The 12,679-nt window shown below is 46.4% G+C and overlaps 3 protein-coding genes across 6 annotated transcripts in view; 2 read left to right on the top strand and 1 right to left on the bottom strand.

The window, feature by feature from the left end:
• Nucleotides 1-405: 405 nt before the first annotated feature.
• Nucleotides 406-4,832, bottom strand: NUDT1 (nudix hydrolase 1). 2 transcript variants are annotated; one of them, XM_068699491.1, is made up of 4 exons: nucleotides 4,699-4,832; nucleotides 4,138-4,294; nucleotides 1,135-1,280; nucleotides 406-916 (listed from the first exon to the last, which is right to left on the bottom strand). In XM_068699491.1, the coding sequence occupies exons 2-4, from the start codon at nucleotides 4,287-4,289 to the stop codon at nucleotides 744-746; spliced, it is 471 nt and encodes a 156-aa protein (XP_068555592.1). In that variant the 5' UTR covers nucleotides 4,290-4,294; nucleotides 4,699-4,832; the 3' UTR covers nucleotides 406-743. The 2 variants fall into 2 exon arrangements, with proteins under 2 accessions (XP_068555592.1, XP_068555591.1); XM_068699490.1 differs by lacking the exon at nucleotides 4,699-4,832.
• A 92-nt stretch (nucleotides 4,833-4,924) lies between these two features.
• Nucleotides 4,925-7,585, top strand: MRM2 (mitochondrial rRNA methyltransferase 2). Its single transcript, XM_068699489.1, has 3 exons — nucleotides 4,925-5,061; nucleotides 5,826-6,115; nucleotides 6,808-7,585. Exons 1-3 carry the CDS (start codon nucleotides 5,042-5,044, stop codon nucleotides 7,230-7,232), a joined length of 735 nt encoding a protein of 244 aa, XP_068555590.1. The 5' UTR covers nucleotides 4,925-5,041; the 3' UTR covers nucleotides 7,233-7,585.
• A 756-nt stretch (nucleotides 7,586-8,341) lies between these two features.
• Nucleotides 8,342-12,679, top strand: part of MAD1L1 (mitotic arrest deficient 1 like 1) — a 346,583-nt gene continuing 342,245 nt past the window's right edge. For 2 of the 3 annotated variants that reach the window (XM_068699483.1, XM_068699481.1), the window contains exons 1-4: nucleotides 8,342-8,495; nucleotides 9,830-9,983; nucleotides 10,462-10,602; nucleotides 12,320-12,499. In XM_068699483.1, coding sequence (XP_068555584.1) covers nucleotides 9,834-9,983; nucleotides 10,462-10,602; nucleotides 12,320-12,499 — 471 coding nt within the window. In that variant the 5' untranslated portion in view covers nucleotides 8,342-8,495; nucleotides 9,830-9,833. Of the gene's footprint in view, nucleotides 8,496-9,026; nucleotides 9,462-9,829; nucleotides 9,984-10,461; nucleotides 10,603-12,319; nucleotides 12,500-12,679 lie in introns of those variants that run through there. The other variant, XM_068699482.1, reaches the window with a different exon arrangement.

The following is a 12,679-nucleotide window of genomic DNA, read 5'->3' as shown; positions in this document are numbered from 1 at the left end:
ATTTTGTCCAGATTATTTTTACCTATCAGTACAAAATGCTTGAAACAGCTAAGCTCACAGTGGAAAGTCCAAGTGAAAACAGGGTTCAAACAGTGCAATACATCTGCTTCAGACTTTTTGTTTTCTTAACTCCTATAATCTTCTGCTGCATTCAGCAGGGGAATCCTGAAAGGATCACTACCTAACTTTTCAAAGGGTTTTCACAGCACTGATAAAATGTTACCTTCTCCCAGGAAGTAATGCTACATTGGGAACTATGTAGAAACAGGCACAGAGAATATACTTGACAGATAGTGCTTAGTCTGAGAAACAGTCCACTTAAGAGTTTCTGTGAAAGGAAGCCAATTCCTGAAAGGCCTTTAAACAGTCTAGAAATCAGCCAGATGTTCATAATAGGAAAACAAATTATTTTACTGAAAAATATTTTTAATCTTTTTAAAAAAGAGTTACAGCTATGATGGAAAAGCCTACCACATTAACCACCTGAGAAACAAGGGTTAACTGCACATTCTTCAGAGTTGTCATCAAGTAACCACTAAACCATGCTACAGCCAGGGACTTCACAGCATGGAAAGTCTCCTTACATCTATATCTGCTTTAAGAAATGCCCTTATTTTCTTTACTTCCCAGTGACCCGGCAGATAAATCTCTGGTGGGGAGCTGAGAAAGGAGACCCCTGGAAGTACTCATGGCTTTCTAGCTCACTGTAGGCATCGTGTGGGATGAATGCTTCTGTTTTCTTCTTAAATTTCCTCCACTTCTTCCAGGGTGTGCTCCAAGATAGTGTCTTGTCCTTGGAACTTAAAATAGCCACGAAACTTCTTTTTCTGAAGCAGCAGGGGAAACCAATAGATATCATCTGGCCACATCTGACTGAATGGCACCTCATCCAGCTGAAACCACTGAGGCCGCATTTCTGGTGGGAGAAAACAACTTGGCATGAAATTGTGTCTTGCTTTTTTTGCTGCCTGGAGTTTTGACTGTCTGTCAAACAAACAGCTTCTGTTTACAGCCCAGCTGCCTCCCTTCTCAAAAGAAATTCTGTGTGAATACTTCTGTATTTATTTATGAGCAATACTGTCTCAGAGGAGAATGCCCATGCTTCTCCTCCACTAGAGGAGAGGTAGCACCTACCATCACTTTCTTTTGGCTCGCCGTTAAAATGATCTGCCCGGAAAACGTGAACTTCCAGGAGTTCAGGGCTGCCTACAAATTCAAATGTGATCTGGCCCATCTTCTGCAAGGTGTCCACTGTTAGTCCGCTCTCTTCCTTGAGTTCCCTGTATGTGAAATAGACTTGACATCAAAGCAAGCAGTGGGAGAACAAAAAAGCAGTTACTGCCTTTACATGCACATTCAAAACACCCAAAGTGAATTAAAGGTGAAAACTGTACCTGCAGCAAAGCAGAGTTCTGGCTTATGTTACACTATTAAGACTAGCACCAGAGTGGGGCAGTGTCAGACTGGCTTATGAGTGACTACGAGGCTCCAGATGCTGGTAGGAAGTAGTCTGTGTCACAGAGGGAAATTTCACAAAAACTGATTTGTGTAATTTACACCCTTTGCCATGGGATGATCTTTCCCAAGATCTGTTAGAAATGGGCTAACTCATACGTGCTAAGACTGTAGCTGGATGTGGCTTAACTCTGAAATAGGCTTTATTCAGACAAGCAGAAGGCTTAGCCTACAAGCTAAGGCTTTTAGAACTGTGGGGACACAAGTAAGCACTATTAGAACATCTGTGCTTGCCACAAACTCTGCTACTTCTGAGGCAAAATGAAGCTTAAGTACTAACATGCACTATGTAACGTTATTTGCACATGGAAGATCAGGAATAACATCTTCCAGTCAAATGCCATATAGAAACACAAAGCAATTGTATAAAATTTCCATTTCTGCTCCTTGGAAATACACTTAGCATAAGAGAGAGGCTACAAGGCAAGACTTGTAAGGGCACTCTGAGAGACTTGCTGAACAGCTGCTTTCAGTGCATCACCACGCGTGGCTACTTGAAGCACATCAAATTATTTGCTCTGTTTATGCTACACGTTCAGGGCTTTTCCTTTTAAAAACAAAACTTGCCTTTAAGAAAGCGTAGCTTTATGTTAGTCGTGATTATTCTAGTGTACAAAAATAAGAAATACTTTGCAACACTACTTCAGTTAAGGTTAATAATTAATCTAGTTGTGTATTTGGCAGTGACTTAACAATTCACAAGATAATGGAAGTTATCTTTAAGGCTCCAGCTTTCTTTGGCATTAATTTCTTGGATTCTATCCATCAAAATTATATTCTAGTCTAATACCTTAACTAGCTTTAGTTGATCTTCCTGGGAAACCATGCCTAGAATAGAGGTAGTTTTCCAGCAAGAAAGCTAAAAGCCTCATTTTATGGACTGCATTAATTGAACAATGAGCACAACATTACTGTGATTTTCTAAGCTATTTATCTGTCAGCTATTCGGCTCTGTAGATAGTAAATGGAAATGTTACAGGTAGCAAACTGGAAATAATGAACTGGCTAAACGTTCCCCTTACAGGATGGGACACTGAAGAGCTGCGGGTGCCCAGGTACTTGGAACGTGCTATAACCAGTGGAGTACAGAATTCTTACAGGATTAATGTAATGTTCATGTTTCAGCTTAATATTTAACAGTTTGGGCAATCTGAGACACACGGAGAACTGCAGCCTAATACCTCAGGTTGTGATACAGAGCAGAGCCTGTACAAAGAAGTTTTACTTGAGCTGCACCCAAGCTTCCCCCTACGCCTGGCAGCACGGCGTTTGTATAGTACCCAGCCAGGCCTGGCTCTGCTTCCTCCTCAGCTGACTTTGATAGGAATCGGCTGTGTAATTCCGCAATAAACTCGAGCTGTGAGGAGAGGGCTGCAGATTGGACCGTGCCACAGTCCATGCTGGCAGGTGCTGTTTGTACTGTGGCACATTGCACTGAGATCACTGGCACTTTTACCACGTAGCGCATTGTATGGGTTAAAGTTCCAGTTTCTAACTTCAAGTTAGCACAGATAAACAGGCATGTAGGAAGTCAATCAATAAATTAATCAGATCATTTTACATCATATGTGGTAGCAATGTAAATGAACGAAGATCTGCTTTAAGTAATGGGACTGATCTCCCACCCTCCACTCAGAGATGAAAAGTTCTATGAAAAGTCACAATGTAAGCATCAGGTACATTAACCTAGCGTTCTGCTGAGCATGTATCTGCATAAAGGCCTCTTCTGCCCCCTTGATTAGCTCACCACAGAACCCAAGCAGTTGTGCTGGCACAGCTGAAGAGAATGTTTCAAGCAAAAGCTGTTGGTATCTGTGGAGCACACTGACATTAAACTTCCTGCAGGTGCGAGGTAAGCTTGGCCATGCATCAGAGAGTGAGAAGGTGGCAAAGCGTGGCTTTTTATCTATGACATTCATGTGAAGAACAAGGTGCAACATAACTTTTGGAAGAGTTCAGTGATTCGACTGATCTACTTCTTCATTACAATGACTAAACAGAAGAAAGTCCTCCAATGAACCGCTGCTAATAGCTTCAGAAATGGTGCCATATCTCAGGACTGATGGAATTCAATTCCCTAACTCAGCATTAGGCATTTAAAATGTCTCTATGCAGTTAAGCAATAAATTTTCACTGTGCTGTTCATGAGGCATCTCCAAATTAAGTTTCTAATATTTTGTCACTGTTTTCACATGGCACAAAAAATGCTACTGGAATTTAGCATCTATATAGCATCTTTAAAACATAAGATTACGCTACTATAAATTGTAATTCTGCTATATAGTCAAAAATAAACTATGCACCTTTATGAACAGAGCCTCTGCTTGCGGACTAAGTCTCAGTTTAGGTAGAGTCCATACGATGGATGGGAGGGAGGACGCTCAGTAACTTCCAGTTACTCACAGACTGGAAGTTAAGAGATTTACAGGTGATGGGCAACGGGGAGCCATCCCGTTCCTTCGTACATCTGTGGAATGTTTCATTTTCTGCTCAGAGGTAGCTTGTGATTTCCCTGGCTGGTGGCGTTACGGATCAGCTGAGCCACAGCAACCCCACCAAAAGCAGCCCAACACCTTCCAGCCCGACACCCTCACATCCCTCTCTCCCAGGGCTGGGTCTCACCTGTGAGCAGCCTCCTCGATGCTCTCTCCTGTCTGCACCTTTCCCCCAAAACCGTTCCAGAGCCCGGCTCCGAACCCACGTTTCTTCATGCCCAGGAGGATGCGAGACGGTTGCACCACCAAGACGAGGGTGAAGAGGTTGCGTGTAGACATGGCTCCTGTGCGAGGCAGGGTGTGCTGAGAAGAGTGCTGAGACCGAGCACCTCTCAGAGGAGAGGCCAGGACTTGAAGCCCAGACCCTGTAGGAAGCCCCCCACCACCCAGTTCCCCTTCCCAAACCCCAGGGCCCACCGTGCTGCCCCGCACACCGCTCTGTGGCGCTCCCCGTTAACCTTTGGTCCCTCGCCCTCCTAAAAACTTTCACTTCCCCAAACACCCCCTCCCCAAGCCTTCCACTTCCCCAAAAGCTCGCCCCCACACCTCTCCCTCCCCAAATTGTCCCCACACCTCCTCCCCACCCCTTTGTCCCCGCACCTCTCCGTCCCCAACCCCTCGTCCCCTCAGCGTCCCTACCCCAACCCCGCGACTTCCCCTACACCCAGCACCCAAATCCCCTCCGGACCTCTCCGATGGGCTCCTGATGGCGCTGTCCCAGTCGCCACAACCTCGGCTCCGCTCTTCCCGCGTCGCTGAGGCTCCAGCACCGCCCTCGGCACCGCCCCGGAGCGGGCAGGGCCGGGGCCCGGCGGCCGCCATGTCGCGGCGCTGAGGGGAGGGTCCGGGGGCGGTGTGGCTGAGGAGAGGCGCAGGGGCTGGCCCCACTGTGGGGGTGCCGACCCTCCTCTGCTTCGGGAGGTGCAGGGTTTGGCTCGGCGCCTTGGGTTTTCCTCACTGGAAATGCAGGAGGGGAGGTTGTGAAGGTGGAACGTGCCCCCGGCCGGCCGGCGTCCAGCGGCGTGTGCGGGATGAGGGCGGGCGTTGCGAGGTGGAGGCACGGGGCTGGGACAGGGCAGGGGCGGGCTGGGTGTCAGGGTCTGCACCCAGAGGTGTCGGGCACTGGGGCAGCCTCCCCAGGGACGTGGTCAGAGCACCGAGCGTTAGGTCAGGGTGCTCAGACACATGGGCTGATTCTGGCGTGGTGCTGTGTGGAGCCAGGGGTTGGGCTCAGTGAGCCCTGTGGGATGTGCTGTGGTTCTGTTGGGCTGCTTGTGTAATCACCACAGCTCCCCTTTGCCTTAAGATGGTGGGTGCTTGGCTTTAAAAGGCTGTCATGGAAAGGGAAAGCAGCCCTTAGATGCTCAGGCACCCCTGATTCCTCTGACACATCCCTCAGGGCTCATAGGGGCTGTGAGTTGGTTGGTGAGGACATAACCCAGCTCCCACAAAGGCCCTGCTTGCATGGAGGTTGCCGACCCCGTGGGATGGCCGATGAATTTGTTCAAAGCATCAGGTGTCCACAAGTCTTGGACACAAATGCCTGAGCAGAACCGAAGCGCTCTTTAGGGATGGGATCCTCTTTTTCCTCTGTGTTCAGAGAGAACCAGTGAGGTCTTGATCCAAACTGTGGCTTTTCTCATTGTAATTGGAGCAGGTAACTGAAGATGCCAAGTATACCCGAAATGTTGAGGGTTTTAGTGAGCTTGGTGATAAATAGGAGGAACTGTGGTCAATATAAGAACTAATGAGTGTGTGTTTCAGAAAGCTTTAGTAACCATGCACTAATTGATTGTCACCTTTCTTCTTGGGCAGCTGTCAGCGTTTGGCGAGCCTTCATCTGCACTGCAGGTGTCTGCACACCACGGTGGGGTTCCTAAAGAAGAAAACTGCAACAGAAAACTGGTGGCTGGAGCGGCATTTGAAGGATCCCTTTGTCAAAGCAACGAAACAGCAGAACTACCGTTGTCGGAGTGCCTTCAAGTTACTGGAGATCGATGACAAGTTCCATATTCTCCGACCAGGACTCTCTGTTCTGGACTGTGGGGCAGCACCAGGTGCTTGGAGTCAGGTTGCTGTAGAGAGGGTCAACGCCTTAGGTACCGGTAAGTGCGTGTTTTTGGTGGTCAAGATGGGGTTATACTCGCCTTGGAGTGTGTGAGGAAACTCAGCTGTGAGGTGGTGGAGTGGGCAAACAGCAGAGTCACGGATAGAAGTGTGAAGGTGTGTGCCTGTGTCATGGTAAAGAACAGTAAATCTTCATGTGGTCTGCAGAAGTTATATTTGTGAAGTAAGAATTTACCATGAGGTGCTACTGTAGATGTAAATAAGCCTTCTAATTAACTGTGATGGGGAGAAGAACCCTCATCCAGTTTGGAAACTCTTGTGGCTTCCAGTAGGTTATATGGCTTTTCTGAATTTTTATCTCCCTTCTTGAAAAATGGTAGCAACGTAAGGTTTGCATGTTTTAAGCCATTAATGTTTATAATGCAAAGTATTATCATCTGTACTATTGTCTGGGATTTAGATAGACATCTGTGGAAAAAAAATAGAAAAAAACACAATAAAGTATCCCTTGCTTATCCAAAATAACTCATGTTTAGAGTTATAAATGGATTAGCTGAGAGCAGACCATTCATCACGATGCATGTAGCCGGCTGGTTGTGGAAGGAGAGGAAAATCATTTGTGGCAGGAAATAAGTTTTTGTTTATCAAACATTGTGGAGCTCATGTATCTGAAAGTTGTTTTCAACCATTTTAATAAGGATTCAGTGTGTCATTCATTCTTGTCATCTAGATCCTTCTGCCCCCACTGGCTTTGTCCTTGGAGTTGACCTCATGCGGATTTCCCCGCTGGAAGGAGCTGTCTTCCTGCCAGAGGCTGACATTACAGACCCAAACACGCTGAGGGCAATCCAGAGCCTGCTTCCTGCAGGGAAGGTGGACGCTATCTTGAGTGACATGGCACCTAATGCAACAGGCATTAAAGACCTGGACCATCAGAAGTTGATCAGTTTATGTTTAGGCCTTGTGAATCTGGCACAAAGTATTTTAAAGCCTAAAGGAACGCTGCTGTGTAAGTTCTGGGATGGACACGAGTCCCGTGTTCTTCAAAACAGACTGAAGGAACAGTTCCGGGAGGTGAGAACTTTAAAGCCTCAGGCCAGCCGGAAGGACTCTTCCGAATCTTATTTCTTGGCAAGACTGTACAAAGGGAAATGAAAGCGGAGAAATGCAGATTATCAAACAGGTGATCAGACACTGATGGGAAATCTGAATTTGGCAGGTGTTGAAAGAAAAATCCCAGCATTAAGAACCCCAGCTTGAGCTGTTACGTTGTTGAGAACAACCTGGGAAAATCTGCCACAATCCTCAGGAAGTACATCGTGCTTTTCAAATAGAGAAAGAAAACCAGGGAGGTGCACCACTGAGCTTATCCTCTAATTACACATGCAGAGACGTCCAATCTTGCTTCTCACCTGCGGAGAAAAGGGTTGGCAACAGAGAGGAACAATCTGAAAGGCAACCTCTGGGGCTGGAACAATGGAAATGAAAATAAAACAGTGATTATACGAGTTTTAATGTGTGCTTGAAAATCATTGCAGTACTAACGCTGTCGTATTGGAGACTAACCATAAAAGTGGTTGTCAGGAGGAGAGGGAATGGCAAGGGGGAGGTTGAGTCAATTTATTTCCTCTTCATCTTTCTTAAAAGCTGATGAAATTTATTAGCACGTGCAATAACAGGCAGCATTCTCATGCATGTCAGGCTGCATTGGCACGTACGATCCTTAGTGCAGAGATTCCCAATGTGTGGCTCTGGCTGTGGGCTGTTCAGCTGGGTGGCTTTGCTGCGTTTGCTGAAGATGAGGGTTATATTTAGAAATTGCTGCCTCATTGTGCTCCTAAATCCAGTCAGTGACAGCAGGGCAGGGTCTCATAGCCCAGAAGATAATTTCCCCCTGTTTTCAGTAACGTTTTATAGCTGCCCAGCGGTGTTCATTAGGTAAAGTGACAGGATTTTCTTGAATCCCAGGCAGGCGGAATTACTGATAGGATTGTGCTTGAATCACTCAATTCTGTTTGCAAAGATAAACTTAGCCACTGTCTACCTGGCAGTGACAACTTCTTAATTAAACAGCGCTTTTATCCGCGGTGTGTGTCATGAGGGGATGGTGGCACTGCCTGTTTGTAGGCTTCCAGATCTTTCTCTTTATAAACAGACCGCTTTGAACGGCTTAGTTACGTTAATAATATTAATAAGTAACGTTAATCAAACGTGCAATTGGGAAAAACTCGTGAAAATCTGCGTTTAGAGCGGTTTTTTTCGGGTCGCCGCGGCTGGCGTTACGGTAGCGCCTCAGGCTGCGCGCCTCGTCCCGTCAGTACGGCGGCGCGGGCCGCTGGCCTCGCGAGAGCTGGCGCCGAGTTCCCGTGAGATCGCGGCGGCCGGGCGAGGAGGGAGATCCAAGCGGGGCAGGCGGCGGTGAGTGGCGGGTGGGGGGGGGCCGCGCGTTCGGCCGGGCTCGGGTGGACTCGGCCGCGTTCGGCTGGGTTCGGCCGGGCTCGGCTGGGTTCGGCCGCGTCCGGCCGCGCTCGGGGCCCCCCTCACGGCGCTGTGTGGGGGGGGCGGGGGGCTCATGGCGGGGCCCCGCTGCCCCTCGGCCCCCTCAGGGCTCCGTGAGGGGCAGCCCCCGAGCTGCCCGCCTGCCCGCGGGTGCTCCTCTGCGGGGTGCTGGGCTGTGGGAATAAAATGAACTGAAGTAAAAGAGGTGTTGTGCAGCGAGGGGATGAGAGTTCTGGTTTTATTGCTGCTTTTCTTGTTTTTTTCCTGAGTGTTTTCAAAGCGGGTCTGCTGGAAGTCGGTCACCTGTTGGCGGTGGCCTCGTGTCTGTGCTGTGCTCGCTTCAAATAAACATTTTATTTGGGGTTTGGGCTGCTTTGTCCCTAATGTGCTCCATTTACACCACATCTCCGTGCTGATAGGAACCCAACCAGTAACTGCTGTGCTGCTCTCAGGAGCACCTGAGCCTGAAAATCAGCCCTGAGCCTGGCCCCGGGGCACAGCTTCGGGGCCCAGAACCTTCTGGGCTTTGAGGGGTTGTGCTGCCTGCAGGGGTTCACTTAAAGCCTCCTGAGGAAACCTCCCCAGCATCTTCGGCCTCTGTGCTTGATTTATCCTTGGTCTTTCAGTGTTACTCCAAATCTGAAGGAGGAATTGCAGATATTTGTATGAGAACAAGGGCTTACTGACAAGAGTGATGTGTGAAATGGGGAAGACTTGCAGGCAGTTAGGTACCAAAGGGCTTTTTGGAAACCAGAACCAGGTTGTGTACACGGTGGAGCCTGCTGTTCGCTTGGAATTAGTTCTCTTCCTGCCCTTAAGATGTTTGGAAGAAGAGTAACGAGTCCTGTTTGTGTTATGTGCTGCAGACATTCTTCTCTTGCAATGGTAACTCATATCACCAAATCTACCTTCACTAGAAAAGAAGAGAGAATTAAATTCTGTGCAACTTAAGACAGCTTTTATACCGTTGTTAACGGGCAGAGATTCAGGGGGAAGCTTATTTAAATGAAAGTAAGCCCTTTTGTGTATACTGTTAGGGGCAGAACAAACTGTATTGCATCGGTTTCTCATCTTGGAGGTCTGCAACTTCAGCCTCGGTTGGATATTAGTTTCTGGTTCGAGTTGGTCCCAGCAGTGACCAGCGGGTTGGGTTCTGAACGTGGTAAATCAGAATATCTTGCATTTAGTGATACTTCAGGGCAGCAATGTATTTTCTTTTATTTTTTTGCTGACAACTTTCTGTGTGTTTCCAGAGCCATGGAGAACTTGGACGATAACACCACTGTCATCTCCACCCTGAGATCCTTCAACAACTTCATTTCACAGCGTATAGAGGGGATGTCTGGGCAGGCTACACCAGGATCGTCTCAGAACTCCTTGCAGATGCAGTACCAGCAGAGGGTGCAGGTGAGGTGTCCTTAGTTTACTGGTGCCTGCGGTATTGCTTCAGCACGGTTGTAGACTCCTTCAGGTTTTAAGCATCAGAATTGGTTTCACTGAGATCTGACCAGTCTTCCTAAAATTGCTGCTCATGCATGCTCAGGAACAGAAGTTTGTTTTTGTGAACATCCTAGAATCTTTAATTTCTCTTTGAAATGTCAGACTTGTACATATTTCTGCCCTGTAAAAAAAAAAAAAAAGGGTCCTTAGAATTTTTTTCCCAGCAATTATGTCTGCATACCAGTTTGGAAAATTAAACTGTAGCTTGTTTTCTTATTGCAACTTAAAATATGTGTGAAAAGACAAGGACCACAAACGTGGTGATAGTTTCCTTGTAATTTGTAATGTGCAGTTACCAGCTGAATAGTATAGGGTAGGAGATAACAACGTTATCGCAGTGCTCTTAATGGTGTGTACTGTCCCTTTTCACATATGCACTGGGCAGTTGGAAGAACAAGCTGGGCGGATCCATTCCAAATCCCAACTCCTGCAGGTGGAACGAGAGAAGATGCAGATGGAGCTTAGCCACAAACGAGCTCGCATTGAGCTGGAGAAAGCAGCTAATACCAATGCCAGAAACTATGAGGTAAGGATGACAGATGACACAGGCCTGAGTCAGAACACACGTAGTGCATCTGTGTTGGTGTTCCAGTTCGGATCAGGGAAATACTTCTGACTGTTCTCACGTGCTGTGCTTTCGTTTGTAGTGCTGTGTCTCACAGTATGCATGCTAGGCTCTTTTTGGAGGAAACTGAAGTGAAAGATGCAGTCCAGGAGCAAGCATAGTGCACCCCAGCTGCTAACGGACACTCAGTCTACAGAGCAAGAGTTGAGCTAATCTGTGGTAAATGCTCCTGCAAAGAAAATGGTGTTGGTGTTCCTAGCACCAACTGCTGCTTTGCTCTGCAGACCCCTTTGCAGCGCATTGCACTACTTGCTAAAGTAGACAAGGCCAGTGTGAACATCAGATGGTGTTTGATCCTTGAGCTGTCTGATGATCTCATCACTAGGTTCTGTTAACTTAGCATTGAAGTTGTCATGGGTAGCAGTAACAAAAGGGATTTGTTACTTGTTTCTTCCAGAAGTATTTAAGCATTTTTCTCCCAGATGAATTTAAACCTCTGCTGGCACAATTGCAAGCATTTAGATTGTGTGGCTGTAATTAACTGGAATGACAGCAATGCCAACCGTGCACTGTCACACAAGAGAGCTTGCATTGATCCGTGAGCTCTTCTTGGTTTCCAGTTTTATATTTGCTTAACTCTGTCACTGAAATAAGCAGTAGAGCCGTGGGTTCTGTAGGATTCTAAAGGCCTTATATGCAGCTGATTAATTATTATTTTTATTTTTTTAAAAAAAAAACACCCCCCTTTTTAAAAATAATTTAAAAGGGTGTCGGGTGACAGGTTTAGTGTGTAACTGTGAAATAGCAGGTCAGTGACTAATGTTCTTGTTCTTGTCTGAAGTCGGGTGATTTAGGATTAAGCCCTGAAGAGTTCAAACCGGAATCTAGCTGAGTCAGTCACTTAAACCCTTGCAATACTAGTACAAAAAAGGGAGCAGCACTAATCCAGTACTGTGATAATTACCCTGCTCAGATGCTGTGTTTTTTGAGTCATGTAGATATTGGTTTTAGGAACCTCACATCGCTTTGTGTAATCCTTGCTTACTATGTAAATCTGCATCTTGATTTGCTTTGATTAGCAAAGCAATTTACGACACGTTTTTAAATAAGTGGTAATCAATTTGTGGTAGGACTAAAGTGAAAAGCTATATGAAAGGTTGTCAGTGCAAAAATACTGGTTATATTCGTTGGTAATACTGTGCATTGAAACCTGTTTGCTTTTCTGTTAAATAGCCTCATACAGTTACCAGAAGTTGCAGAGGGAAGTTTGTCCTATTAACCCAACAATTGAATTCTGAGATTCTTCAAATAAACTTGCTCTATGTGGGTTATTTTTAAATTGGGCTACCAAATGTTTTCATCTTTCATATGCCGTAGAGTGTGTAGTGGAGTCTGTGAGGCCCTGTCTGTGTTCTGATACTCAAGCCTCTAAAAGGCTGCAGAACACTTTCTATTTTCTATCTCTGTTGCCCTGGGTAATTCCTTGACGTGGAGTTGCTGGTGGTAAGATTTTGACCTTGCTAGTGGAGGTGTTAAAAGCTATGGTCTGAGTAACATTGCTTCATGATGGTGCTGTGGTGACCACAGTAATGAGGAACAGAGACAAGGGAAGCAGAAAGGGCTTCACCTTTGTGCTACTTTATTCTTATGTCTCTTTTTATATTTTTTTCTTTGCAAGCGAGAGGCTGACCGTAACCAGGAGCTGCTCACACGCATAAAGCAGTATCAGGAAAGGGAAACAGAAGCTGAAAATAAACTGAAAGAGCAAATGGAGATGAACAAATCCTATAAGAAGAGCATGGAGACAATGAGTAAGAAGTTGCAAGAGAAGGAGAGCAAATTAGCTGAAGCTAATGAAGTAAGAACGGAGTCGTTTTCTAATCTGTTCATAGCTTCAGGTGACTTTGCAGTTCTTGTGAACTGAAAATGGCCTTTCTGGTTTAAAAAAAAAAATGTAGGGCAAGATGCTGCATCTGGGCTTAGAAGCCAGTTTATAGGAGCCAGTTATACACAGGGTGTTTCCAAACACATACCCACG

This window comes from Anas acuta, chromosome 15 (genome assembly GCF_963932015.1).
Source record: "Anas acuta chromosome 15, bAnaAcu1.1, whole genome shotgun sequence".
Classification (NCBI taxonomy): Eukaryota; Metazoa; Chordata; class Aves; order Anseriformes; family Anatidae; genus Anas; species Anas acuta.
The sequence above is the reverse complement of the archived record's forward strand: the minus strand, read 5'-3'. Positions and strand labels throughout refer to the sequence as shown.

What these genes read in the sequence shown, in the direction of transcription:
- NUDT1 (XM_068699491.1), bottom strand. Translation starts at nt 4,289, where the DNA reads ATGTCTACACGCAACCTCTTCACCCTCGTCTTGGTGGTGCAACCGTCT. An exon ending in ATCGAGGAGGCTGCTCACAG is followed by an intron (nt 1,281 to 4,137) that starts GTGAGACCCAGC and finishes TTTCACATACAG; the next exon opens with GGAACTCAAGGAAGAGAGCG. An exon ending in CGAGCCAAAAGAAAGTGATG is followed by an intron (nt 917 to 1,134) that starts GTAGGTGCTACC and finishes TTCTCCCACCAG; the next exon opens with AAATGCGGCCTCAGTGGTTT.
- MRM2 (XM_068699489.1), top strand. Translation starts at nt 5,042, where the DNA reads ATGAGGGCGGGCGTTGCGAG. An exon ending in ATGAGGGCGGGCGTTGCGAG is followed by an intron (nt 5,062 to 5,825) that starts GTGGAGGCACGG and finishes CTTCTTGGGCAG; the next exon opens with CTGTCAGCGTTTGGCGAGCC. An exon ending in GGTCAACGCCTTAGGTACCG is followed by an intron (nt 6,116 to 6,807) that starts GTAAGTGCGTGT and finishes CTTGTCATCTAG; the next exon opens with ATCCTTCTGCCCCCACTGGC.